Below are 27,799 nucleotides of genomic sequence, written 5' to 3'. Positions count from 1 at the left end.
TCAGAGGCCACAGGCTGCCAGTGATTTTCCTTCTTATTCTACATCTCAGATCCTATCAAGCAAGTTACCAATTTCCTTGTCAGAATTGAGCTGAGATTCAATTTGCGTGTGAAAACACACAGTCAGCAGACGACTGTAATCTGATTAGAGAAGCAGAAAGAAATTGTTTTGCAGTAAACCGTCCCGAGAGACTTTATCACTCCTGCAGGATGCGGCGACAGGGGGAACATTTGCATTTGCACACTAATGATGCCATTTTAATCTGATTAAAGCAACACAGACTGCAGGAGCCGCCATGAAAACGCCTTTCACTGATTATCTTCATTAGAGCTTTAATGTGAGGAGCTGAATGATTTTTGTTTTCATAAAGCGCTGCTTTAAAGCTGCAAATAACACACAGAAAATTAGCTATTATTAGCGAGGTCTGACATACATTATTGAGAGTAAACAAGCTTTGGTGCGGAGCGTCTGTCTCCTCTGAACAGCTTCCTCCAAAAATAAAGCATTGTTGAGGTTCCTGTGAGTTCTCTTTCAATTAAACTTACTTCTTTCTGCATAAACTGTCTTCCTTCTCATCTTACACTGTCAAAACTGTTCAAATGTGCATGCTTGGCCTCCACCACAACTCACAGTGAAAGAAAACTGAGGGCAAAGCCACACAATCCAGCTTCAAAGTGGGTTAGCGGTAAATATTCCATGTAACATGTAAAAATTGCAATATGCAGAAAAATGTCATTCTTCTATCTTTTTGTCAGGAAACTAGTGCTGGTCCTCAGGTACAGCTTTTATCTGATGAATGAACAGACGGAACATCAACGAGTGGATAAAAATTCAAGTATTAGCTGACCATCAGAAGATGAAGACATCGAGCGGTCGTGGTTTTTGCTCGTGGCCAAAAACTTGCCGTTTCCAGGAGAAATCTAGCGGAATAAATGACATTTCTTCTATCCTCTGATCTGATTAACAATCATTTAAGTCTCCACTGATGCTGAGTTTTAAAAGAACGTAATCCACTTAATGAGTTCACGTCATGTAAGAGGAACATAGATGATTTACTTTTTGTGCTTTTGTTTGTCTCATGTGAAGCTGGTTTGCTCCAGTCTGTCATGAAAAGTGAAAAATGTATATTTACAAGGTTAAATGCAGCCGAGGTGCACTCTGGGATGCAGGGAAGTGAAAGCGGGGGCTTGTTTAGTAGCTTGTTCACCCGGGAGTTCCCACTGAAAGCCGGCCAGGCCCCTCCGAGGTGACATTTCATTTTCCTGCACCCACTCTGCTCATCAGGAAGTGTGTCGTCCATCGATAACCCCCCCCCCCACACACACACACACACTTCCCCCCGCTCGAAAATGAACACTCAGCGGGCCGGCTGCGATCAATAGCAAGCCGGTAGACAAAGACACCGTTGCTCGCTTTGATATAATACCGAGGAGATCCCCGCTAAATGCGGCAGGGGGTGAGGACGGCTCTGACAGATGCAGGAGGTGTGAGGGGGGAGAAACGAGGAAGAGGAAGCTGCTGTTTGATGCAACTGGAGACGCAGCTGCAGCTTCATGAACTTCCTTTTGATAGAGGAGCAGCAATGTGATGCCTGGATGAGCTTCTCTGAGTAAGAGAGCTTCTCACAGGCAGAATTCTTCAGATCAGAGATACTGAAGAAGAACACGAGTATAAACAGCGAGATTAACTCGGTTTACTTCACGTTAGCGGAGAAATTTCCATGACAGAGGGAGAGGAAACGCCCAAAAAATAGCAGCTTTCAGGGGCTGTGCAGCAAACTGCTGGAGAGCCTGTGGGTCAGCCTCTCTAAAAACTGGAAGCAGGGACTGAACTCATCTGCAAGTCGGTGAAATACTCAGAGTTATTAACTCATTTCAGTCGGGCTGACGGAGCGCAGGAGCCACGAGCGCATCGGGGAGTCGAAAGTTTAATTAGGCGAGAGTCGGCCGGTCCTAATCCCTGGATGAGCGTTACTATAATAACAGTTTCCAGCAGTCATACGCTCGCAGAGAGTTTATCATTTTTCCATCACGGCTGTTTAAAGTGGGCAGACTACAGGACGGAGAATCATCTGCTGGCTGGAAACAAAACCGCCAACACAAGCAGCAGGAGGTAAGATTTCAATTCAATTTGAAGTTCCTGTGAAAATATTCAAGTAGGCAGTAATGTCAGATCAAAGCAGGAGACTGAGGGCTAAAAGTCTCTGATATTAAGATCAAATAAACCAAAGGCAGCTCCTCACTCGGCCCAAGTCACGATTCTTCAACCATCAGTTAAATCAGATGAAATGAAAACACCTTTATGGGCTAGTTAGATGAGTCAACAAATCTCAAGAGTGCATCTGTTTGAAAGGAAAAACCAAGATAAAACCTCGAAAATTGTATTCTTTTAATGTGTTCCTTCATAATAAATGAGTAACGTAATGTTTAGTTTGTTTCGTTCTCACATCGTGTGCTCGCCTCTTTCCACCAAAAAAATAGGATCTAAAACAATCGGCCCGCTCATCTGTTTAATTCAGGGCTGACCTGAGTGACAGAAACGCATCGGTTCCAGTTGACTCAGGTGACTAACAGACCAGCAGCGGTGCAGCTCTGCTCCCAGCATGCACCAGGAGGAGCTGTGTTTACACCTGCTGAGGTGAAACAGCAGAAATCAACAGGAGCTCGGGGGAAAGATGTCCTTGAAAGTTTACCCACATACTTCCAAACACAATGGTCACCTCTAATGATCTAATTCACCTTTTATTCCTGTTGAGTAATCGTTACGATTGTCCTCTGCGGACCACCGTAGATCATTTCTAGCAGAGAGAGCACTGGGCACAGTTTAATGTATTTGGGGTTAAAAGATAATTCTTGTGTCTGTCAGGCGAACTTCACACTCTTCACCTTCGTTGTAGAGATTTAGGGAAACGAGGAGTTGCACTCAACAGCTGGAGCTTCCGGCAGCTGTCCAAAAAAACTGATTTATACACGAATCCTTACAGAAATTTGTTTCCAGTCGAACTGAAAGGAAACACAGAGATGAGCCGCCTGAAATAAACATTTACATGCACGGATACGTGAAGTAATCAGTGGAAAAATAAACAAATTAGCTCATTCAAAACCAGCACTCTGCAGACCTGCTCATATCTGACCTGCAGGAAAAAAAAAAGTAATCAATAAAAAAACTTTCCACTTGGCATGTGGTCAAATACATTAGTCTACGGCGGCACTCTGCCCCATATGCCACCGTTCATCGCTGGGGAAATTCATCCATAAAATATTACAATCGCCACTTTCTCCTCTCAGGATGAATTTCCAGGTAAATGAACCTGTTAAGTGCTTCGTTTTAGTGTCACTTCCACCTCCACGGTGAAGGAGATTCTGCAGCAGGTTCCAGAGGAAGAGGAGGAGGAAAAAGAAGAAGAAGAAGAAGAAGAACATGTGGCATTTTGCACACATCAACAGGTCAACCTACAGCCAGCGTAAAGTTTCATTTTCCCCATTACGTTTCAAACTACAGCCAAGTATCACTTCATAAAACATGAACATGAAAGATGCGCTGAACACGGGCTGGAAAGAGTTATTCATGTAATAAATTCAGGGAAAATATAAAAGCAGCTAAATCACACTGTATTGCCAACTGATAGAACAGTATGTGCTTTTATTCAGCTTTAGAAAATTAATGTAGGATTATTTTTACAGGATTTCTGCTCAAATCGAAAGAGGTTTTTGTTAAAAGGCAAAAATTCAGTTTGATGATTTTCCAAACTGACTTTGAAGATGAAGCACTTTTAAGGCTCCTGTTTCTTTCAGTCGCTGACATGAAAAGCCGCCTGCAGGCTTTAAAGATACAGTATGTCGTGTTTTTATCATGATTTATCACCATTTTCACTCATTTCCAAACATAAGCCGCCTCTCTGTGAGTTTGATGGAGGTTTTATGTCAGATTTGGTTTGGACTGGCTGATTTGGAGATGTTAGCCACAGGTATGCATTCATTCAGGAGTCACATCTGTTTTAGAGAGGTGGGAAGAGGAGACAATAAATGAGGGAGGGAGGGAGAGAAAGAGGAAACAGAAGAGCAGAGTTGTTGAGTAAGGAGGTGGAGGAGAAGGAGGGAGAGTGTGAAGATGAAGTGGAGTTACAAAAAGAAAAAGGCAAGGATACAGAAAAGCTGCTGAGGAAGATGAGGAGAATCCATGACAAAAGATCAGGGAAAATGCAGCTGAAGAGTTGAAAAAAAGTGGACAATAAGGAAAAGGAGGGGAAAAAGGGAGGAGGAAAAAAAAGAGGATAAAAAGAACAAACTCTCCTCTGAAAGCTTGAGGCCAAGAGAAAGAGAGAGAGATAGGGAGGAGAGGATTTTCAGCTTATCAGATGACCTTATTGGCACGGCTAAGGAGGCGCTGGAGACAGGGTGCGCGCGCACGCGTCACAATACGCGCTAATTGTCAGCTTATCATTTCCAGTCATTTTCCTCCATCTGCTGCTGAACCTCCCTCTGCAACCTCCGCTTCAATCTCCATGTGTATATTCTATAATTAAAGAAAAGTGGGAACGATGGCCAGTGTTTAAATTTAAGCCGATTACAAATATTAGAAGAATACTTTAGGAATATTATAACAATATCATAGAACTAAAGAACAATAAATCCTAAAAAGAACACTGTTAAGCACAAAAATAAACCATCTTGGGCCAAAGAACCTATTAAACATTCATAAAACTCTTTACAAAGTCATTATGTACAATCAATATTGGTAAAAAGTCTAAGCAAAGCAGTAAAGACGCATAATAACACCGTAAAGAGTCCTCATAGAGCAGCAGAGATGGATATGTATGGGTATATCACGGGAACATTAAGGAGAATTCTCATGTGAGTAAAGCCGAATTCATCCCTACACACTGTTCTTCTACGTGGACAACGAAGCTGTGGGAATGCATTGTCTCAAACAGAAGCAGAAGTAGTGAAATCTACATTTGGTTGTAATGCGAACTGACCTCCTGCGACTGGAGCGCTCGGGGAACGTGCGAAGTGAGAGGTGAGCTGATGGAGAGCCCCGCGACACTTCTTCTTCTTCTCGTTTTTTCACGCGTCATTTGTCTAAAAAAAAAAAAAAATCACAAAGAAAAATGGAGGAAAAGGCTGTGGAAACACAAAAGAAGCGCTTGTTTCCGGTCAGATAAGTTTTTAACGTTAACAAATGAGAAGGTGCGGCGGACTCCGTCCGTCTCTGCTCCGGTCTGCCGGAGGACTGAAGGCGAGGCTCCGCTGGAAGGGAGTGGCTGACGTCACGAGGAGGGGCGGGACCAACACACGCATACCATGCACACTGCATGTGTATAATTAGGCCTTTTCTTATTATTATTATTGAGTGAGTAACTGAATGTGACCTAATCGGTACACAACAGGTGAGTCTCTACTTTGCTTTCTGCATATTGAAGCATGTAAAAAATAAACTTCAAAATGTGAGATAAATCAAAACTATTCTGACATGAATTCTAAGATATAACCTCCAAAAAGAAATTCTAATTTCCACCAGCATGACTTTGTTTTCTTCTGTGAAATAGCAGAAATGGGCTTTCATCAACAGCTCATGGCAGACTCTAAAACCTAGTATTACATGACTGACACAGTTCCTTTAAACAAATACTAACGCTCTTCCCTGCTCCTCTTAATATTAACTCACTCCAGATTTACCTCAATTCACAAGAACAAGAAACATCAGTGCCGCTGCCATTATTCTTCCACCCAATAAAGGGCGACTAAAAACTGAAATTTTACTGCTGTGGTTACGACACGTTTCCACTATCGATACAGAAAATAAACCTGGATATTATCTCCTTAAACGGAGCATTAAAGCTGCAAATAAAAAGTATAAACGTGCCTGAGCGTGCCTCTATAAATAAAGCTGAAGGGTTAATGGCTCGTGCAGCAGGACGGTCTTCTGTTAATGAGCCGCAGTTCATTTGGTGATTAAAAGCTACCAGAGAGCTGAGATCCCTCTGCGGCTGCTGAGGTCTGGTGACACCACTGATAAAAAAAAAAAAATTGATTTATTTTTCTGTCTTTTCTTTTAAAAAGGGGATGCTGTGAGAGAAAAAAAAAGACAACCTTCAACATCAGAGTGAACAAAGAGCCCCAGAGGAAGATGAAGGTTGTTCCTCTTTGAATCACACTGTTTAAAAGGAGCCTAAAAGGGCTGTGTGGGAGAATACAAGTGGTTTGTTCACTCAGCCCGGATCACTAATGCAGTCTTACATTTAATGTCACTGGCACTTAAACATCAGGACAGATGGAAGTTTTGTGGAGCTGACGACTTGTCTTTGTTATTACTTACGCTCCCACTGCAGGAACTTTTCCCAGGAACAGCAACCTTTAGAGGACCTCAGTTCCTCTACCGGTGTTTCTATCTGAAAAAGTTAAACTATGAGATAAAAAAAAAAAAGGTGCAAATTGTGAGATTAAAAATAAAAATTATGAGACAGATAGACAATATATTGAGATAAAAAGTCTAATTTCAATATAAAAAGTTAAATTATGAGATAAAAAGCCAAAATGATCAGACAAATAATATCATTATAGGATAAAAAAAGATAGATAAAACATCAAAATGGTGAGATTGAAAGTATAACTAGGAGATAAAAAAAAAAAAAAATCATGAAACTGTATTAAATTAGAAAAGAATGCAAAATATAATTATTTTCACTGTCTCTGGCTTTAGTTTGGTGATCTGGGACACTTCAAAAAGTTTCTACTCTGGACCCTAATGTTGAGGAGCATAAAGTCTGAATCTGAATGAATCAAACAACCAGAGCTGCACAGTGATGCTGAGCTCCAGTCAGAAGTGCTTCTGTTGTTTATTCTCCTTTTAACTGACAGTTTGCACTTCTGATAACCACTAAATCCACCGTGACGCACAGAAGATAACATCAAGCTCCGTCATCAGTCTGAATGTGAAGCAGAAGGAAAGCAGGACTTTGATCATCTCTGACAGAGAGAGCTGCGAAAAGTGGACCGTCAGCGCCGTCTCCATACAGAGAGGACGAGTGGAAACGATAAGCGTCCACGTGTTGCCTCTCTGCTCCCCTTTCAGTCATGCCTGAGGGAGCTTTTAAAGGCTGCACCCACAAGTCTCCATCCGGACAGCTAATTAGACCAACAGCTGGAGAGGCAGAGAAAGAGCAACCTAATTAAAAATCATTGTCCTGATTAATCTCATAAAAATCAGATCAGCCTCTCGCATCTCTCTCCATCACCTGCACACAGAGTTTTCTATGTATCTGGATGCACCGCTGAGTAAAGCCTCTTGAGATATGAACCGGCATCAAGGTGCTGCTCATTCATGAGCTCTTATCTTATTCAGCTCCTGCGTTTGTGTCAGATTTCACAGTTCAGTCACATCCCAAAAGCTGCAGGATTGTAAAAAGCATCTCTGTTCCTCTTTGTTCGAACACAGAGTGCGTGATGAATGCGGCGGCGGCGGCGGCGGCTTCACAGACGTGAAAGCGCTGAGATTTATCTGACCGCCTCAAGCTCTGTCAGGGGCTGAGGGGGACACGATGGACATCTGTAAGGCCAGTTATGAAGTGACAGGAGATCAATGCGGGGGCGCTGATGGCCGTTCAGCGGGACGGAGTCACCTCAGACACCGATTTCTGCAGCTAAATCAAACACACGCAAGTTTTCAGTTATTCCTCGAGATGAAACACATTAATCCGACTGAATCGGAGACATTTTCTGCACAATGAATTATTCAGGTCTTTGTTTACTGATTTGTTTGCATGTTTACTCCAAAACAGATTTGTCATCAATTCACATGGTTTTTAATGGATCTTTTAAAAACAGACACTGTTTTCTTGTCTGCTCCTCTTTTCTGTCTTAATTTGAAACTCTGTCCTAGTAATGAACCTCCAGTTAAGATTTATCTTGTCAAACATCAAACTTTCAACCTCTGACTTCTTTTTCTGGAGGTTAAACCGTCTACTACAAACAACACAATGTTAAAAACGTGTCAGATTAGACGATTACAGACTCTGGCTGTGAATGACGATGGCGCTGAAGACAACAGGGACCATCAAAGTCATTTCAACTCACGCTCAAGGAGATCAAAGAGCGAATGAATAATATCAGAATATTTTTTCAGTTTAAGTGAGTGCTTTAATCTGCAGGTGATGCAACAGGAAACGTCGGCGGATCACAAGACTTTATTCTCCAAAGATCACGAATATTTCCACTCAATTTCAAGGAAATCAATTCAACAACCCTGAACTTGAACTCCACTTTCCAAACGACTTCAAACTCTTCCAGCATGAGGTGGAGGTCACAGATGTGAAGCTGACATCAGAGAAGCAGTGATGAGGTCAGCAGATGGTTCATTTCTAATCCATATAAATATACTATCTCGAGCAGAGCAGTTTGTACGAAGCAAATTCAAACACTCTTAAAGACAAAGATTGAAGCTTGAAGTGTTTTTCCGAGGGGAAACACCTCCACGCAGAGAGCCGGGATAAAGCGGTGAAACGTTTTGTGTTGGATGCGACTCGTTCGCAGCAGCCGTTGCTGCCCCGTAGTTCAGCTCTTATTGGAGGCCCAGACTGGATTTGACGCGTCTATTCATCGGGGCTGAATGGGAACTGTGGGATGTGAAAAGGAGTCCTCTATTCACCGTTTTATCAAGGCGCCTCGCTATCAGCGCAGCCCGCTTTGCATCAGAATGACCGAGCATTCGCTTGTCAACCAGGTTTGGTTCTGGGAAGGAACACCAGGAATTTGGTTTATTTCAGATGCTACATGAATGCAAAGACGGGAATTCCTGAAAAATGTGGTGAGTAAGAGCTTAAAATATAAAAGAAAGAAAAGGCTGGAAAGCTTCGGTTGAAGGAGGATTTGTCCTGTTCCCAGAAGAGCTGAGCTGTTGTAATCTATGGGCTGAGAATGCACAAAAAAAATGCAAATAAATCCACTATTAAAGTACCACAATAAGACGTTTCCTCCCCAGTCTTCTTTCTTTTATTGTTTTTGCTCGTCCTCTCTTCTCCCCGGTCCATTTCTCCTCCTCTCGCCTCCATCTGTCCGTTTACGACAACTACACACTTGGGGCTGCACAACCTGTTCACAATGAAATTACTTATTCATCAGTACCTCGGTCGTAGCGGCGGGTAAAGGCCACGGATTAGAGGGCTGTATCTTCGCCTGCACCTGAAATGTGCAGCTTCTACTGTCCTTAGGCAGCATTTTTAGGATTTACTGTTAATTCCTGATGGTACATCTGCATTGAAGCAAACCATAAATCATCTCAAGAATCCATTTTGCAGTTTGGACAATGGCCAGTTTCAGAAAAAAAAAAAAAAAAAAAAAAGAACATCCATCCCCTTTATTAATATCATGTATTTTTTTTGGTGCTCCTGATCCAACTACAAACTGAGACCTCCATGTGCTATTTGAAATACAGAGAAATCAAACGATGCTACTCAGAAGGGCGGCCTTTCAATCCATAAATCCCCAAATCCCCGGTTTCGAAATGATTACCACCTCGCCGCCTGCATCCTCTGCATCAACCACAGTTTATATCTTCTGCTGCGCCGCTTGCAAAGAGAGCGAGCAGGAGGGGATTTCTCTCAAGGACACTCGGTGTTGATGCAGGACGATCAACAGAGGGTCACCATGTTTTTCTCCCACACATAAATGGATGTCTGGTTTGGAAAAGTGTTATTGAAGCAGTCAGATCATCAGTTCTCTGACAATAGAGAGAACAACCTCGTAAATGGCTGTAAAAAAATGTGTTTTTGAGCATTTATTAAGGTTTCTGCATCAGAGTGAAGCTTCAGATTCTCCTTTAATCAATAAATTTAAAGCTGCGAGTGTATTTATTTCCCAAAATGTCAAAGTTTTGCTTTTGCAGGCAACAGCGTGAGCTCGCCAAGAAGCTAGCTAATGTTGTTAACTTGTGATATTTCGGTTTAATAATCTGCAAATCACCACCTTTGGTTGACCTAAATGTTTCTCTGTGCAGCCTGAGATTCATGAATGAAATCAAACGCTCCCAAACATACATAAAGTTCTGCTTGCAGCTCATTTTAAAGATGAAATATATGTTCGACTTGGTTTTCTACATCCTTAAATTGATGTATGTGAGAAAACTTTCCTCAAACAGCTGCTGAATGCGGCTTTAAATTGATTTATAACGTTTTATGTGAAGAATTGAGGCTGAAGATGTGACAGAAAGGTGTTTGCAGAAAGAAAAGCATGGATCAAATGTGTCTTTAAAGGTGAAATTTGTCTTTGACTGCGTGCTCCTGAGGTGACTACTTCAGTGCAAAGACAGATAGATACTTCAGAGCTGGAGTTGAATCTCATCTGGAGCTTCACCCTGCGATCGATCAATACAGACATAGATGCCGAGAGCCGGGCTGGGTAATGTAATTCAGCATTATAGAGCCGGACCCTCTCCCATCTCCTCTCGGTCAGGCCTCCATTGTAAAATCATTATCTCTAAACCCTCGCCGGCGCCCACTCCACTTCAACACCAATTACCCACAACCCCTTCTGTCCACAGGTTTCCCCTGGCAACCTGAGCTGTCCGACCGGATCGTACTGGGAGTTTTAAAAGGGTCGGGAAGAAGCGGAGATAAATGAACTGACCACTAACTTAAGAGTAATCCATAATTAATGTTCATTACCACGCAGTTATTAACCTGAATGATTGTAACGTCTGAGTTACTGGAACTCAGGCATCGTTGAAAGTTCAGTAAATATGCTTCACTGTTTAAACTGCTAAATACTTCATTCTTTTTCATCTCACCTGTCCGCTTTGAAAGCAGTCAGTCGGGGACTCAGCAGCGAGAGTTTAACACCGGAGCAGAGTCGACTTCAGCAGCATGACTGTAAAACGACGCACGGCAACAGCAGCAGGGGCAGAGAAGAGAATAAAACACTCCACAGTTCCTCTGCTGCCTTAAAAATACCAGTTAACTCAACTTTAATTAAAACTTTATAAACTGAATTTCAGTCGTCCATCTATTCATTTCCATTTTTTTATTAGCTTTAAATTGCAGTCACTTACTGCAGGTGCCGTCACTGGGACTTTTAAATGTCAAAGTTTTTCTTTTTCCTTTTGGTCTAATTGATTTTACATTATTTGTATATTTAATAATCTTTTGATTGGGTTCATTACTTTTACTCTATAAAACGTGAAACATCAAATGATCCAAAAAGGAGAAAATATACAAATAAAGACTGAAGTAGCACCTTTTAATGACGGGCTGCTCGTCTGTGTACTGCGCTCACACCATCATCTCTGTGTTAATGTGCAGAAGATTCATTGGTGTTAAAATGCAACACGGTGCACCTTCACCCGCGCTCAGTCACTTTTATCACCATTAATCTTACACCTCCCCGCCGCGCCCGCCTAAATATTTTTCGGCCTTCATTTGCCCGAGCTCCTCCTCCATCGATCATAATTATCAGCCGTGATTGATGAAGCTGCCGAGGAAGCAAGACATCCACTTCACGAGGCCGGTCACTCTCAATGTAACCACCGGAACTCGGCTTTAATTCAATCAGGGGAAGAGTGGGTTTGTGTGTTCGACGTGGTGGGAAGTTTGGAGTGGTATAAATCCTGTTTGAGCCGGTGAAGCATGGAAACACGTCAGAAGCTCAATAAAAAAGGTTAAACGGCTGCTTCACCTCCAGACAGAACGAGCAGGGCGGCTGATTTATGGACATGTTTGGACACAGAGACCAGATTTAATGACGTGAGGTGATGATGGAGCTCAGACTGTGGGAGGTTGTGGGTTTGAATCCTAGTTTATCTGAAAAGGTGCATGAAAGCAGGAGCAAAACCAATTTTGAAAAAGCTTGATTTGTCAGTTCGAGGCTGAACCTGCTCGTCTAAATGTGTCATATTGCTGACAGCTTCCTGTTTACATGAATATTTCCCTTCTTTATTAAAGTCTGCCTCCTTTTAAAAACACGTTTGGGAGGTTGTAACTCCTCTTGCGTGTTTGAGCTTTCAGCTGAACGAACCTGAATGAATCGATTTAAGGCCGAAATAAAAGTTAAATTAGCAGGCAGCTGCACAGTTTACCTGAAACTCTTTTCTGCATCGACTCCTGAGGACAGGAAGCGTTTCAGGAACCGCTCAAGGGCGTTTGCCCGGACAGAAACCCGGCGACCTTTCAGCGACAGGAAGTGCCCTCCATCCCTCGCTGCTCAAACAGCTGCTGCGGTAAAGAGATGAAACAGAAAGGAGAGAGCTCATTATGATAATAGGAGGGGAGCTTCTCCACCAGATTAAAAACAACTTGATTAACCCTCCTGTCAGTCACGCTGCTTCTGCCGTCAGCCTGAGTGAGATGAGAATCCACAGAGGAAATCTACTCCCGAATGACATGAAGTGTTTAACAAGAGACTTCAGTCTGAACATCCTCTGTTACATGTTGACATCATAGACAATATCCTGCAATCACTCTGAAGACAACTACCCATTACTCAGGTTATTTTCACACTGTTTGCTTGGTTTCATCTTCCGATCGTTCGGGACCGGACCATCTGTTCAGCACTTCCTGTGATCCAAACATTCACTGTCAGAAGTCTGCTTACGCCAACGTCCTCATGGAACAAAAACTCTCGAGCCTCGGTTCCTCCGGGAGTCTTCATCAGCGGTAACGTGCTGTCAGGGTCAGCGTTGAAAGCTGCAGACTCTGGGATTGTTCTGAATCCTGCACTTCACGTTTTAATCGGCCTTCCTGCATCCACGACCTGCAGCGTATCTGCTCCCTGAAAACATCCCGAACCGCGACTCTGAAACCAAACTGGGGATCTTGTGTGAATATCTTTGAAGGCATAATAAATTGGTCAGAAAACAGAGAGATCAGTCAAAAATGGAAACAAGTGTTTGTTGCTGTTTCAGTTTCATCTAAATATGCAGTGTTGTTGAAAACAGGGAGAGTTGCTGCAACTTTAACGACATTTTAGGCTCCGCATTAGTTATTCTGAACACGCTGAAGAACTTATCTTTAGCCAGTTTGATCACTGTGGCTTTGATCTTAAATTGCTGAAAACATATTTCCTGTTTGAAAGTGTGGACCGAAAAACTTTGATCCTTTCACGATCGGGATTATTTCTTTACATTGTGTCAGAGGTTGTACAAAGTTAGAAATCGTAGCTCGTCGGTAATCCCCGGTGACGGCTGCCAAGAAGTCGGCGCAGCGACGAGCCAGCGGCGCTCTGCTGCTGCGACCTGACGGCAGCTTAGTGTTCGCCATATGTTGTTGTGGTGGTCAGGAGCTGCTTCTCTGAGCGCGGGGGAGGTTTCAGTGGACAGATTAGCTCCGTGTGCTCGCCGTCATGCTGGGATATCGTCACCGACTCTTTCTTTTAATTTAATGCCTGGCAGACATACTGAAACAACACGGTGAATGATTGTTAAAAGTTTGGATTTATATTTATTAGAATGATGTTCCTGTTGAGGCTGCTTGAATATCACCTTGTTCAGCTGTTGGTTTAGGAAGTCAGTCAGTAAGTACATTTTTACAGAATGAAACATTGGCCCTCTTGGACATTTTGAAAACGTACATCTGCCGTGTGGTTGTCTCTGATCAGGAGAGAGACAGGTTGGACTCACCTGTAGCTGCAGCACAGCCGTCTGCATCACCCAGTCGATGTCCTCCCCTGGTGCAGGCACTTCAGGTTTTACTTTACGGGTGGCGGGAACGTCTTGGCTCCAACGTCCAGGTGTGTCAGATCCATCCTCCTAAAATACAGTGAACTCAAATATTCATGTGTTTTTCTGATCGGAGATTAGTGATTTATCCAACTATCTTTAATATCACAAAAGTCAGTCAGAAATAGCGAGAACTTTGACACAATAAATCTGTGTCTCCACCAGCAACAACTAACTTTCCTTTATCTCCAACTGATGTGCAAAAAGAGAAAATAAACCCTTCTAACAATAAGTCAGACACACTGACCTTATTCAGCCTGTTGTGAAAGGTCTCTACTGTGACTCTACCAAATCTGAAGCAGAAGAAATGAAGCACAATAGTGCTGCATCCATTTTAATCCCAGTAGTATCAGGCGGGCCCTGAATGCACCACAGTATGCAAACTTCTATAAATGTTATTGTGTCCCGGAGCAGAAACCTCCTGACTCATTCTGTCTCCTTATTTTAATGTGTAAAACAAAGTTTAAACAGAAACTGAAGGGCTCAGACCAAATCGAACTCTAGTCTTTATCGGTTGTTGTCAAACTTTTCTGTAGACAACGTCTGCCTCTGTGACACGTCTCAGGTCTGAGACGCTCGTCTGGGATGGAGGCGGATTAATCGTGCCCAGAGCTTGTCTGATTACGAAGGAGGAGCTTTTGTCCAAACATGGTGCTTCCTCGCGGCTGAACCTCCACCAGCTGTGATCTGATTCACTTAATCAACCGACTAACAGGCTAAAAGTGGCTCTAATGACCCTCACAAACAGCCTGGTGCTTTTAAACTAATCTCCTCCATCAGTGCAGACATTTATTCAACCTTAAAGTCTTTTAAAGTGTGTGGAAAAGAAATGTGTCTGACACGGCAACTAAGTGGTCCTTAGTTTGAGTTTGGGGATGTCTTCCACGCGCTGCTCAGAGTGATGGCGAACATTTTACTTCTCTGGTCATGCATTATAGTGTAAAGTATAAATAATCAGAAGAAGTACTTGAGTAAACAATTTCATGTTTCAGTGCAGCACGTATGAAACTGTTAAGCTGCCGAAGCTTAACGAGTCGTGCCGTGACCGATCTATCACGGGTATCAAACGCTTTGACTTTTATACAAATTATTTTTGCCCTTATACCAACAGTAGGCATCTGAAAAAAGAAATTACAGTATGACAGTTAATGACTGATTTCTGTGAACTGTCCCTTTAAAACATGATATCAAAGTAATATTTTTTAAATTCATTGTCATTTTTGGACTCTTATTTAAATATAAGTCAATAAATTATTTTGAAGCTTGCAGAGATTCATCTCTGACCTTTATTCGGTCCACAGTCGGCTGCATTCCCCCTGTAACCCTGTTTATTATTCTCGTCTTCAATTATCCCAATCTGGGAGGAGGAAGTTGATATATATATAGGCCATCAGGTAAGTGTGTGTGTGTGCGTGCGTGTGCGTGCGTGTGTGTGTTGAGGATACAGCGCTCTGATCTACGAGCCTTTAATCCGATCGGGGGGGTGAGAGTGGAGGCAGGAGAGGATTACGGGATTAGGGAGAGGGAGATGCGACATGAGATGGCCACTCTGCAGCTGCGGCCCGCCACGCTGGCACGTTCGAGGTCGCCATGGAGATGGAGAGGGCGCAGGTTCAAAAAGCAGAGCTTCAGTCAGCCCGAGGTGTTTGTCACGAAGCAGGTATCTGTCTGATGATCAGATGCCTTTCAGGTTTAAATGGATCTCTGCTGGTTTTCAGATTTTAGTACAACCGAGCAGCTTTCCCAGGAAATCAGTGAGAAACCTTGGTGCTGTTACAACAAAGCACTGCCCACATCTATCAACCACGTTACAAAAAAGGAGAAGAAGAAGCTTTTATCCATTAGCAAGATATCATTGCTAAGAAAGTTATGCATGAGAGGATATTAGGGCACTTTATTATTACTTACTTGGCCCCAGACAGTCTTTGTCTCTTTGTCTGATTTTGGATTTTCAGCCTTCAGGATTAAATGAAGTCAACTGCAAGAGAAAAATGTCATTTAATGAGTACAAAAGGACTAAAAAAGAAAAATGTACGACACATAACCCTTACAAGAGACTGACATTTCTTTCTTTAAAGGACTTGAAACCAGAGAAACCTCTCTGGGAACAGGTGAACTCATCTCTCTTCAATTGACAGAATTTTTCAAATCAGATTTGAAGGGTGAATCTGACACCCACTGTCGTTCAGATGGATGTTATTTTGCAGCGAGAGTGTGTTGGACATACAGGAGAAGACAGGAAGACAGAAACGGTCTCCTCTGAGCTCCTGGCAACCTTCACAAATCACCGGAGTGGCTTGATTGCAGCCATAACTCAGTGTAATACCCTGCAGAGTTACACTCCGAGCAGCCCTGAACCCTCAGAAAACTCCGTCCTCCCTCCTCCTCTGCGCTTGTGAAGGTTTGTATGCTGCAGTGTGAACATGAGCCAGATAGGATTTGGTTGAACCCCCAGATTGAGGATCTGTCCAGATTACGCTGTGATCGTGACACCAGCGGGCATCGCCAAGACGACAGCCAGGACGAGGATGAGAACGATACTTTTCCCAGAGGAGCTGCAAAGGCTTGCAATGGACAAGTGTGTGTGAACTGCTCTGTGTAGTTTCACTCAAATAAACTTCAATGTCTGTTTTTCTCTTTCACAAAAGGATGCAAACCCAAAACGAACACAGAATGACCACAACCATTGGAAATGAACCCAAGAAGATGGAAAATGACCACAAAAAGATGTAAAGTGACTCCCACCAATCACAAAACCTCCACAAAATATACAAGACAACACAAAAGATAGAAATAACCTCAGAGAAATGCTAAACCACCCCAAAGAGGAGCAGAATGATCCCAAAATGGTACAATATGACTCCTAAAAGGCACAAAACAACCACATAAATGAAATAGAGTGATTAACCCAGGGATGCAAAACACAACAACTCTAGAAAGGTGCAAAACAAATCCAAAAATATGGGAAACGACCACAAAGTGGCACAAACAAACCTTTAAGAGGCGCAAAATAACCACAAATGAGGCAAATGACCCTGAACACATCCAAAAAGATCTTATAGAGACAAAAGTCAGGTGATTTCTTGGTGTTTTGGTTCATAATGAGGCCTTTTAGTTCCATCATGTGTGGATTATTGACTCATCGCTGCTGGGAATTTTGAGGTTTGTGCACCACACACTGCTGCCCTCCAGTGGCGAATTATCACAATGACTTATTTTACTTTTCAAACATTTAGATTTGTACTTTCCTCTCAAAGGGATTTGGCAGTTGAATACTGAAGAGGTCAGAGGTCACAGCATGTTGGCAGAGTTTGACCCTGGAAACAAACAAACAAATTAAACAATAAAAATAAGCAAAGTTCAGAGCAGCAGTAACCTCGGTGTTAATCCCAGGCTGTGGTCGACTGCCAGGCGGTGACTCAGAGGCCTGGTGGAGAACCTTTTTCCATCCCAGCAGGAGGTGCTGACCGACTGGTTGCCACGGAGACGGCTCGGCTCAAGGAGTCCGGCTGGCTCTGAGGACGCCTCGGCTGTTTGAGGACGCCCATCTCCCGGGAGAAAAAATGCTAAAAGAGGCACGACAGGGGAGAAGTAGAGAGTGATCTTGAAATATGGCGAAGGTAAACAAGTGCGTGTCAGGTTGTAACCTGCTCTTCATGTCTACATCATCACAAGGACACATTTAAACAGCTGAAGGTGTTTTCTTGTCGTTTAATGAGTTCCTTCATGTGTCCAGGGGTTTAAAAATGTAAGATCACATAAACAAATATGAAAATCTTCCACTTACAGATTAACATCTAGTTATAAGAGATACTACATTAAAATAATGAGTACATCAATTATAATTAAAAAGTCAACATTTTGACTTAAGAAAAAAACTGTATTCGATTAAAAAAATGTCAAATGATTTCTAAATCAAACTTGTTGAATCAAACCTATAAGAGTCAAAATTATGACTTGATGCTGCTGACATATTTTACACAGTAGAAAAAAAAAAGAAGAGGTCTGACTCTGACCGGGAAAATCAGACAGAAACGTGTGACTCCACTTTCCAAGCAGCATCTCTGGTTGTGTTTCTCTGGACAGACTTTCAGTGTTCGAAAGCAGACAATGAAACAGTTTGTCTGCGTGAGGAGTGAATTTATCTCCAAACAAAGACACAGTTTATCATGTAATAAATGGCTCTGTTCTCCGACGCTGAAAATACAAAGAGAGGAGTTAGGTCAGAGGTCAGAGCGGGCGCTGGAGGAAGTCATCTGGGGAATTCAGCACATTGTGGAAATTATTGGCACCCAAAATTTGGGTTCATTTAATTTTTCCTAATAGTCTGAATGTTAATGCTAAGTCACACATATCTTGAAAGAAAAAGGAAAAAAATACAACTATTTTACATTTACAGTTTCATCTAACAGTTATTCAAAGAATAAATGGAAAGAGTGATCTGAAGGGTCTTAAATCATTTATTCTGCTGCTTTCATTTATGAATTCTGCATCTTTTTTAAACTTTATTTGGCAGTAAAGTCTGATACAAACTTTTTTGTATTATTTTCTTTGTCGAGACCTTGAGCCAAATTACACAGTAGTTAGAGGTTTTATAGGGTGCTGCACATTTAGACACATTTAACAAACTAATTAATTTTGTGTATATTTAGCCCCTGAAATGTTTGTCTACGGCGTTTGGGGGTGAAACGTTGGCAGCGGGACGCGTCACCTTCTGCCTCAGCAGACGTGGTGTTTGTGGGATCTGTTCGGGATGCAGAGGGCGCACGTCTGGCCAACTCCAGCGTTGAAAAGAGCGTCTTCATTAACATGCACGGCCAGACGCTTCCTCTGAAACGAGCCTTTGTCGCCCAGCAGATGCCCGAGCACAGCAAAGACAGGAAAAAACCCGGATCAAAGGGAGGAGAGGATGGATAGCATACGAGCCGTGATGAGCAGAGACGTTCTGCTCTTTGTCTGGTCGTCTCTTTTAATCTAAATGACTTTAGTAAATATATTTCACCGGGATCATCGTTGTCGGCTGTTTTATACTGTTAATTTATACCAGTGCAAAATATATATATAGATATATACGTTTTGAGGTTTTAGTGTTTAATAGGATTCAATTTGAGTTTAGTTTTCATGCCTTCTGTGTTATAAAACAGACTGTTGTTCGCTTCCTGTTTCCTACCGACCGTCACCGCTGGTTTCTTATAACCAGAACAACAGTCTCTCCTGTACTTTACATCAACACGACCAAACTGACTGCCGTTTGAGTCTGACTCACGCAGCCTCACATGAGAAGTGAAAGTCGATCAACTGCAGAACGAGCACGACCTCTCCGACCAGAAGAGCATCTCAGATTTCATGGTGGCAACTTCAAGCGTGTCAGAAAGTTTCAGGACGAAGAAGTCGATTCAACTTCACACAAAACCTCCCAGGTGGTGTCACCGGAGGGTTTTGTGGGAGTCAGTGCTGGTCAGTGCAGGGCTGCGGTGGAGTGAGGGGCGGTGGACGGACGGGATTGGTCAGCGGTCTGAGCGACAGGCCGGCTGACCGCCACCTCCCCACATGCACCACCACCCACATGCAGCGTCAGTATAAAGCCTGCAGTCCATCCGCAGCCTCCGCTCTCTGGATACACAACTGCTGCTGCACTCGCACTCTGGTAAGTCTTTATTTATTCAGGAGAAATGAATTAATAAACGAGGCTTTAGTACTTTTTGCAGTTTGTTACATGGAATCAGACAACAAAACAAATACTGAGATTATTGTAAAAAATCTGCAAGTCAGCGATTCAAAAATTAAAATAAACATTAATATCTATCAGTTTGTGCTCTGTGGCTCAAGATCAAAAAGTATTTCTGAGCAAATCTGTCTTTAAAACATTGTGTAATCAAAGCAGGATATTTTTTTTTGCACTGTCATGCTGATTAAGCATATTTCGTGAAGACTGACATTTAGATAATGTGGATTACTTTTGAGTAAATTTAAGTATTTATACTACTTTGAATATCGTCTTAGGATCGAAGCTTTGCCCCATTGTTGTGCATTTCTGTTAATATCTGTAAAAAAAAACCGTCTGTTTTTTATTATGAATTGGATTTTTTTTTTTTTTTAGAAGAAACATTTAAATTAAATTATTTCTACATCCCTGAAATGATCCTCAGATTGATACTCACTTCTGTATTTTACCACCAGTGAGTGAAACCGTGAGCGTCTCCTGCTGATTTTGATCTTCCCCGTGGGTGGACGATGACTGACCTGGAGACCTCGATGGCGACCATCATCGCAGTGTTTCAGAAGTACTCGGAGAGAGAGGGAGACAAACACAAACTGAAGAAGGGCGAGCTGAAGGATCTGCTTCAAGACGAGCTCCCAGATCTGATGGCGGTGAGAGAGAAAGTGTTTTAAAATCATTGACTTCGGTAAAAAGTGCAGCTCTGAAAAGCCGTTTGTTGTCCGTGTCCTGATGTGACGTCCTCCCTCCCCGCAGCACGTCAAAGACCAGGCCGCGCTGGACGGCCTGATGGAGAGCCTGGACGCCGACGGCGACGCCGAGTGCGACTTCCAGGAGTTCATGACATTCATCTCCATGGTTACCATCTGTTGCCACGAGTTCTTCCAGCACGAAGACGAGTAAAGGGGGCGGCGGCCATCGAGACAAAAGGGGAGCTGCAGCAACTTCTAAAGAAGCAGAAGCATAGCAACGCACAGACTGTTGATGGTGGAGAAAACTCGACTCAGCCAACAAACCCCAGTCTAGTCGTTCCTTCGTCTGAAACCAACCTTGTTGTTTGTTTGATTCTAAATATCTAGTTCGCTTGCAAAGCCCTCAAAACTGAGGCTCGTTAAAGTAGCCACTGATTTCTAAAAGTAGTTCAAATATTGATTAAAGCGGTTTTCAGAGGCCCTCGTTCGCTGTAGAAATTGACTTTTTTTAATGTCTCTTTTATTTTAAGCTGTTGGAAAAATCTGTTCTGACCTCCTGATTTTGGGGCGACTAATTTTGGCTGCCGAAGTCGGCCATTCGGAAATCAATAATTCAAAGTTCTGCTCTTGAAAGGACCGGTGAGATTTTAAAAATGGCCGTGTTCACTCGGGTTCAGGAATGGCTACTACATTTGGCTGCCAGTGGCCCAGTGAAGTTTTGAAAGAGGCTTGTAAGTTTTTGTAGTTTGGAGTCAAATTTTCTCTTCGGCTAATAGATGACGCAGCGGGCTAATAAGTTTCTCTGACAGCCACAAATCATCAGTTACAGATTTTGCAGTTAAAATCTCCGACTAAATTGAGAAAGTGGCTGATAAGTTAATCAACACCAAACAACTACTGAAGGGCTCCTGTGCTTGGAAAACCTTGTTGACTATCAAAGATCGAAACAGACGAGCAAGTTAGGCACAACATTTAAAAATAATCACCTGGCTACCAAATGTTTTAAAACATTGAGTTTTAGCTACTCTAGCTGCTACTTTGGTTGAGTCAAGTTGACAATTATCTGGTATGTTCATCCTTTTATTATAAGCATTTAAATGGCTCGTAATATTTTCAATATAGCTTCTGATTTTTTTGTTGTTGTTGTTGCACAAAAACATGTGTCTGGTTGGTTTTGGACAAATCCTTCATTTGAGATTTTTGCACTTAAAATGTTAAGTGGCCACTAAATTAACAAAGAGTCTGAGTCCCGCTGCCTAATAAACTGATTTGTGCTTTTTGGGGTGAAGGAAGTCTTCTGAAATGTTTTTTTTAGGTAGTTTGTGAACAAATAATCAAAAATGATGTAACTGTAACTCGCTGGCTGCTTTAATAATCATAAAAAGTTGTGATTTAGTAGCTGCTGTTTCCTAAAAATTAGTTTCATTATGTTTAGTTTCCTTTTCTGCTTCTGTTGCAGGTTTGATCCTGTTGTAGTTCATATTGAGTCAAACAATCTAAAAACATCGACACAGGGTGGAAATGTTAATCTAAACAGTTTGGGACTGAAGAGTCTGATGATGATGATGTGGATTCAGAAATGTGGATTTGTTTGTAATATGAAGAGCATTAAATTATCGATTTGTGAGTCTGAGTTTTGAACGTCTTCACTTTTACAGAAACAAAGGAAAACATTCCTGCTGATTTAAAAGAAACATACAGAATTCTTTTAATTTTACTGAGGTTAGAGAAATAATATTCTTGTCTGTTTATTAATAATAAATCAAAAATGATTAATTATTCAAACCTACAGTCGACATTGTAGTCGTGGTTCTGCAGAGTTGCTCAACCATAAAACATCTGAGATGTTGTTGTCAGTGTTTTCACTCCTACAACATCAACTTGCTTGTAAAACATCCATTCAATCGACCACCAGCTGAATATTCAGAGAAAAACTGTTTTTAATCCCGAGAAAACAGAAACGGGTTCATTCTACTGCAAATCAGCATCATTTAAATGATTTCTTCTTATTGCTCCAATTCAGTTTGTCACTTTTGAGCTCCCTTTCTGTGATTTGCTGTGAGCAGATGTTTTATGAAGGCGGACTGAGACATTTATTTTATGATTACAGGTGCATAAATCTCTGCTCACATATCATAGAGACACTTCACTGCTGTTATTCTCCACTTCGGTTGGTCGACCGTCTGAAGGGATGATGTGCTAGTTTTGGAGTTTGTGAGGCTCAGAGGAATAAAAGAATTCAGTGTGCTGCTTGTGTGTGTGTGTGTGTTTTTTTTTAAAGTGGTTGCATTGTTTTCATTATAATGAGAAGCAGCAGCCAGGACCTGATTTAGTCTCAGAGTGAGAATGAATAATGAATATTTTCTCTCTCAGATGTTTCTTTACACACTTTTTCACTCAACTCATCACAAAAGACTCACAGTGAGAGGAGCTTCTGCAGCGCAGGTTCGCCGGTAAACTCCTGCACGGCTGCTGCACGGTTGCAACCTATTTCCTGCGCATGACTGCAGAAACAAAACACAGACACGTCTGGCTTTAGTGTCACTCAAGTAGAAAACAGATTTCACAAGAGCTGCACAACTTGACCGTCGAGCGCATTGAGTGTGCAGCGGTGTGTGTTTAAAGTGGAGGCGTTGACAGGGAGAAATCTAACGTTAAACAGCCACATCATAAAACCCTCTGTTCTCTGGAGAATATAGACAAACACTAACTCAGGATACATGTAGGAGAGGACCGAGATCTACAATCATAAACAGGCTGAAGGTGAAGATTATTCAACACAGTGAGAGACAAAGACACACACACACACACACACACACACACACACACACACACACACACACACACACACACAGTGAGAAACGATCCCGTGTGTGTGTTAACAGATGATGCAAGAGGCGTTGTCAGCTGCACACTTTCAGACATCTGCGGGCTGTTTAGCATCAGAGAGGCGGAGTCAGCGCTGCCATTGGCCGGAGGGGGAACAGATCTCGACTCTGGGGACTGACACCACACCCATCTGTGAGTGTGTGTGTGTGTGTGTGTGTGTGTGTGTGCGTGTGTGTTTGAGTTGTCTAGCAAAGGTTCTGTTGTGTTTCTTCTTCTTCAGGATCTGCCTGCTGACTCTAACTTGGGTGAGTTTCTCTAACCTGGACTGTTTTTTATCATTTCTGTGGGGAACAAGCTGCAAACTGCAGTTCAAATAATTGCATACGTAGTTTTTACTGTCATATATTAACAACTTAGCTGTATATGTTCATTTAGCTTACAAACAGGAGTCAGGGATGTACAAGCAACACAAAAATGTGGTAATCTGGTTGTAAAATCTGATTAAAGTCTCATATTTCTGTGTTTTAGCCTTCATGCTCTGCAGCTGTGAGATACTTTTGTGAAGCATGACTCGTGTTATTGGACACAAACATGGAATTTTTGGGTGCATTCGTGTGTCATTCCCTCGAGTTTCTGATTTGAAAAACTGGAGGCACAAAGTTCCCTGAAAAGACGCCAGTTTGGAGACATTTTGTGCGAAAAATGTTTCCTCACACATTTGGCGCTGCTTGATAATTTAACAGTTTGATGAATCTTTACAAGCTGATTTCAGAGTGAATTTCTCACTTCCAGACAGAAACTGATTGAATATTGATCTGTATAAAAAAACATCTGACGGTGAACTGAATCTCCTCCATCACGCAAACAGTTCTGATGTTGCGATGTAATTAAATGCTGATCATTTATTCCCTGTTTTGCTGCTGTAAATTAAATAGACACAAAACAGAAGTAAACCTCCTGATTAGACACAGATTTCACTGTGAATTCATCGAGCTTCATATCAATTTGAAACACAAATCTAAAGAATTTCCACCAACATAAAGAATAAAATGAAGGGGATCTATAATTTGTGCTGAGTCAATAAGAATCTGTGGTCTCTCTCTGATGGATATGAACCATTTCTCATTTTTCTCATATTAGTTTTCTTCTCAAATATAATGACTCAACACTTTCTCCATTTTTATTGGTGTTCAACTTTCTGGGAATCACTCTTGTAATTTACAGCTAGATAGCAGCGAACTCTAATAAAGTGGGTGCTGCATTAACTGCAGAAAACTTTTATGTTAAAGGGGATATAAAATGATCAGACTGAAATATCTCAACAACTACTTTTTTCTTTCCAGGTCAACGTCAGTATGAACATACACACTGCGGCACCGTGGGTTCCAACATCAGCTGAAACTCGTCCTCCTGGGTCGGAGCTCGTGACCAGAATCGGGGCAAAGGGTACGTACATGTTTGAGACTCCTTTAAAGGACTAGTGCGACACTTTAGGAAACTCTCTTCTCTCGACAACATCACTCTGACGTTGAATTTAAAATCCACAACCAGGCTGCTGCTGCCGGCAGAGACCAGTCGCATCACCTCCGTGGAGAACGCCAGCTAACATTTATTTGAAAAAATAAATAATCTTCTAATTAGCTTGTTTTTCCCTCTACATTGAAACACACTGAATTTTTTTTATTTTGTATTATTAAACAGATAAACAACAAAAAAACAATTGTATCCAAATCTTTTCCCATCCCACAAAAAGCATCATCTATTATCTGTGTCCATAGCAACAGCTCATGTAAACTGCAATATTAACACTGTGAAGCAGCACCTGATCGAAAAGGAAATAAATATTTAATCATCCCCAGAAGGTCAAACTATTCCTTTAAAACGATTCAATTAAAAAGAGGAAATTCAAAAAGAAAGTTCATCCACGAGGAAAAAATTAAAACCAAAAATCAATACTGATATTTTGGGAGTGATGCCAAATGATGATGACAGATGATGTTTCATGTTTACATTCATGTCGGTTATTATAGGTCGATATGGAAGAAGGATGTTGTAAAGGACATTAACTCACACACAAACACACACACGCCCTGAGCCAGCGCAGGCTTTGTGTGTGTTCGGCAGGGAGTGTATTATCGGCCTGATGCCAGAGAGGATCATGGGAAAGAGCGAGCGTGACACCTTAGGGGTCTGTTACTGTGGAGATAAGAGCCGACACACTGAAACCCGCCGGCCCCGGTTTCCACAGCAGGGCCGACGTGGGCTAAAAAACAACCGTCTCCTACAACTAACGTTCATCTCCAACTAATCTGCAGCGGTACGTGGAGGAGATGCAGATTAACCGACTGGTTCCGTTTAGACTCCTGAACTTCGAGGTCAGCGTAAGATTGAGCTCCTACGAGAGAAGTTTTCTTGAACCGAAGGTGAAAATCACAGCTGGATATGAAGAGACCACGTTTTGTATTTTGAGTTGTTGGCTGTTTTTCTTATTTGGGACTCATTTCAAATGAGTATAAAACTGTCATTTCTACAGCAACCGCATACATCGCTGTGTTTTGAGCATTATTTTGTCACTAAATCCAACAGTAAAGTCAATTTTAGAGTCACTTCCTGACAAAAACACCTAAATGCAACATTTTTAAATAGATTTCTTGTGTAGCCTGCCGGCCTGTTTTTCTTAATAAATCTTTGGAAAGTTTGCAGTCAAAGCTGCGAACAGTTGTAATCTGAAGATGTCAATTTAGTTAGACCGTGCTTTTATTTAATTTGAAAGACCCAAACACACCGCTGCTCTAAAATGTTTAAATACCGCGCATGGCTGAATTCTGAGCCGAGGAAATAAATAAATAAATAATTCGTTGCTGTGTTTCCTCCAGATAACTTGATGAGAGTTGCCTGTAGCTCGACGTGGGTGTGGTGGCTCAGTGTCTGCAGACTGAGATAAACTGCAAGAGCAGATAACAAAATAAAACAGATTTACTGTTGAGAAAGTCTCATCTGGACCTTTGAAAATAAGTTTTGTGGTTCTTTCTTAATGCAGAATCTGATCAAAGAGTTCATAACAGTGTAGATCACTTGATTGTCACTTTAAATTCAACATTTATTTGTCTTTACAGCCACTGGCATGGAGTATGGAGATTTTGCAGCATTAGTTGGAGGTGAGACATAAACCTTTATGTTTACTTATATATTTAATGACTCTAAAAACCAGGACTAAAAACTTTATTTCCAGGGTGCAGCATGGTGTGAAGTTCCATTAAAATTGTCTTGACTTTTCTTTAGTTTACTGATAATTTAACTTTACACTTTATTTGACGATTCTTGTATTTTCCAGCTAATTTCATGGAAACTTATTTCTCCAATTAGGTTTTCACACCGAAATTTTGGGACTAACTTTATTGTGTTATATAAATTTATTAGAAGTGATATAATTAAAAACTGAAAGAGGGACCCACTTCGGAGTCCAGACACAGAATAATGGAAAACTGATGACCATGCGTGAAAAATACATTCATTAAATGTGTGATTTCCGATCTCACCTCCCCCTCTGGATGTTGTTCCTCCACCCTTGCAGCAATCGTCAGTGCGGTGCTGCTGCTGCTGATCTGTGTAATTGCTGTGTTGATGTGGTGCCTGTCCAGACATAAAGGCTCATACGTCACCAACGAGATGGACGACGATGACGACGACAACATCGACAACGACGACGAGTCTGTCGGCTCCGATACGGCGCTCCAGGCCAAAGAACCTCTGAAAAGCAAAGAGGAAGAATGAAGGAAGGAATAGGAACACATGTAGATTACTGACTTCACTGAGGACTTAAGAGCTTTTTAGATTTGTTCCACGGATGAAACAACAAAGATGCGAGACGAGACGTTTTAATTTTTTATAAGTAAGTCCATTTTCTAAAGCTGCACTCGGCAACTTTACACACTGGCGCCACTCAATGGCAGCAAGACACAGCTGTTGCATCCTGTTTACAATGAAAAGATGAAACTGCCTGGAAAGTAGTTTGTCATCGGTCCAAACCTGCATTTTAATTTGAATTCAGTGAACGTTAAAAAACTCTGAATCGGGTTGACAAAGTGTTATGAACGACTCAGGAAGTGCAAAACATGACACGACAGAGAAGATTTCTCAAAAGAACACAACAATAAACAAACAAAAGAATTTTAAAAGACTGATTTTTAAAAACAAAAAATGGCTGTTTTCTAAAATGTAGTTTTCTGCACTAAAATGTTGGGTTTTCCGAAGCTGATAAAAAATGTCCAGCCGGTTTGTTGTCATATTTTATGCTGATATTAACTGCAAATTGGACTCTGATTAACAGAGTTATCGATCAGCTGTAAGAAATGTGACTTTATACGATTGTCCAACCCAATGTGGTGCATTTCTATTTTTTTAATATTAAAGCTTTTGTTTGTAGACAAACAAAGATGGGATGAAAAGCAATGAACTGAAGAAAGAAAGACTTGAAGAAAATAGTTGCATAAATTAATCATTTTCTGCTGTTAAAGATAGTGATGAAGTAAAGTTGTAGTAAGTTGTCAAGTCAAAGTAAAATCTCTCCTTGATATGTTTTATTTACTGATGCTTTTATAAAAATAAAGGTTTCACTTTCTGACCGTTCCTGTTTTTTATTTGATTGGAGCCTCAGTATGCCTCAGAAATCAAACTGCTCCCTCTTGTGGCTGAAACGGAGAACTGCATTCCTGAATTTCAGTCATTTACATTTGCTTAGTACAGTTTTGAGGTACAGAACATGTACTTTACTTTTAAGTTAACAAACAGAAAATGATCTTTCTCATACCAAAATATTTAATAATTGCAGATTCTGCTTTTAATAACTTTGAGA

The 27,799-nt window shown here is 41.6% G+C and overlaps 3 protein-coding genes across 4 annotated transcripts in view; 2 read left to right on the top strand and 1 right to left on the bottom strand.

The window, feature by feature from the left end:
• The window catches only part of LOC138206911 (SH3 domain-binding protein 4-A-like), a 34,308-nt gene extending 14,355 nt beyond the window's left edge, over positions 1–19,953 (bottom strand). Inside the window, exons 1-8 of the mRNA XM_069163766.1 lie at positions 19,866–19,953; positions 17,081–17,270; positions 15,613–15,682; positions 13,606–13,734; positions 12,582–12,793; positions 12,067–12,202; positions 6,319–6,405; positions 4,979–5,081 (exon numbers count right to left, since the gene is read on the bottom strand). The gene's annotated coding sequence lies outside the window, so the exon portion shown is untranslated. The remainder of the gene's footprint in view (positions 1–4,978; positions 5,082–6,318; positions 6,406–12,066; positions 12,203–12,581; positions 12,794–13,605; positions 13,735–15,612; positions 15,683–17,080; positions 17,271–19,865) is intronic.
• s100b (S100 calcium binding protein, beta (neural)) lies at positions 19,939–21,742 on the top strand. The gene is made up of 2 exons (XM_069163772.1): positions 19,939–20,076; positions 20,180–21,742. Exons 1-2 carry the CDS (start codon positions 19,939–19,941, stop codon positions 20,324–20,326), a joined length of 285 nt encoding a protein of 94 aa, XP_069019873.1. The 3' UTR covers positions 20,327–21,742.
• Positions 21,743–23,136: 1,394 nt separating this feature from the next.
• gypc (glycophorin C (Gerbich blood group)) lies at positions 23,137–27,573 on the top strand. 2 transcript variants are annotated; one of them, XM_069164172.1, is made up of 5 exons: positions 23,139–23,249; positions 24,288–24,390; positions 25,260–25,367; positions 26,061–26,102; positions 26,519–27,573. In XM_069164172.1, the coding sequence occupies exons 4-5, from the start codon at positions 26,069–26,071 to the stop codon at positions 26,716–26,718; spliced, it is 234 nt and encodes a 77-aa protein (XP_069020273.1). In that variant the 5' UTR covers positions 23,139–23,249; positions 24,288–24,390; positions 25,260–25,367; positions 26,061–26,068; the 3' UTR covers positions 26,719–27,573. The 2 variants fall into 2 exon arrangements, with proteins under 2 accessions (XP_069020271.1, XP_069020273.1); XM_069164170.1 differs by lacking the exon at positions 25,260–25,367 and having other exon boundaries at positions 23,137–23,249.
• The last annotated feature ends 226 nt before the right edge of the window (positions 27,574–27,799 follow it).

This window comes from Embiotoca jacksoni, unplaced genomic scaffold, assembly GCF_022577435.1.
Source record: "Embiotoca jacksoni isolate LCO1_2020_lvr unplaced genomic scaffold, fEmbJac1.0.p SCAF_30, whole genome shotgun sequence".
Taxonomy (NCBI): domain Eukaryota; kingdom Metazoa; phylum Chordata; class Actinopteri; family Embiotocidae; genus Embiotoca; species Embiotoca jacksoni.
This window is presented reverse-complemented; position numbering and strand designations above follow the sequence as displayed.

Bases quoted from the DNA above. Each gene is read 5' to 3' on its own strand.
- s100b (XM_069163772.1), top strand. From the start codon at position 19,939: ATGACTGACCTGGAGACCTCGATGGCGACCATCATCGCAGTGTTTCAG. The intron at 20,077-20,179 runs GTGAGAGAGAAA...CCCTCCCCGCAG, and splicing joins AGCTCCCAGATCTGATGGCG to CACGTCAAAGACCAGGCCGC.
- gypc (XM_069164170.1), top strand. From the start codon at position 24,300: ATGAACATACACACTGCGGCACCGTGGGTTCCAACATCAGCTGAAACT. The intron at 24,391-26,060 runs GTACGTACATGT...TTGTCTTTACAG, and splicing joins GACCAGAATCGGGGCAAAGG to CCACTGGCATGGAGTATGGA. The intron at 26,103-26,518 runs GTGAGACATAAA...CCACCCTTGCAG, and splicing joins TTTTGCAGCATTAGTTGGAG to CAATCGTCAGTGCGGTGCTG.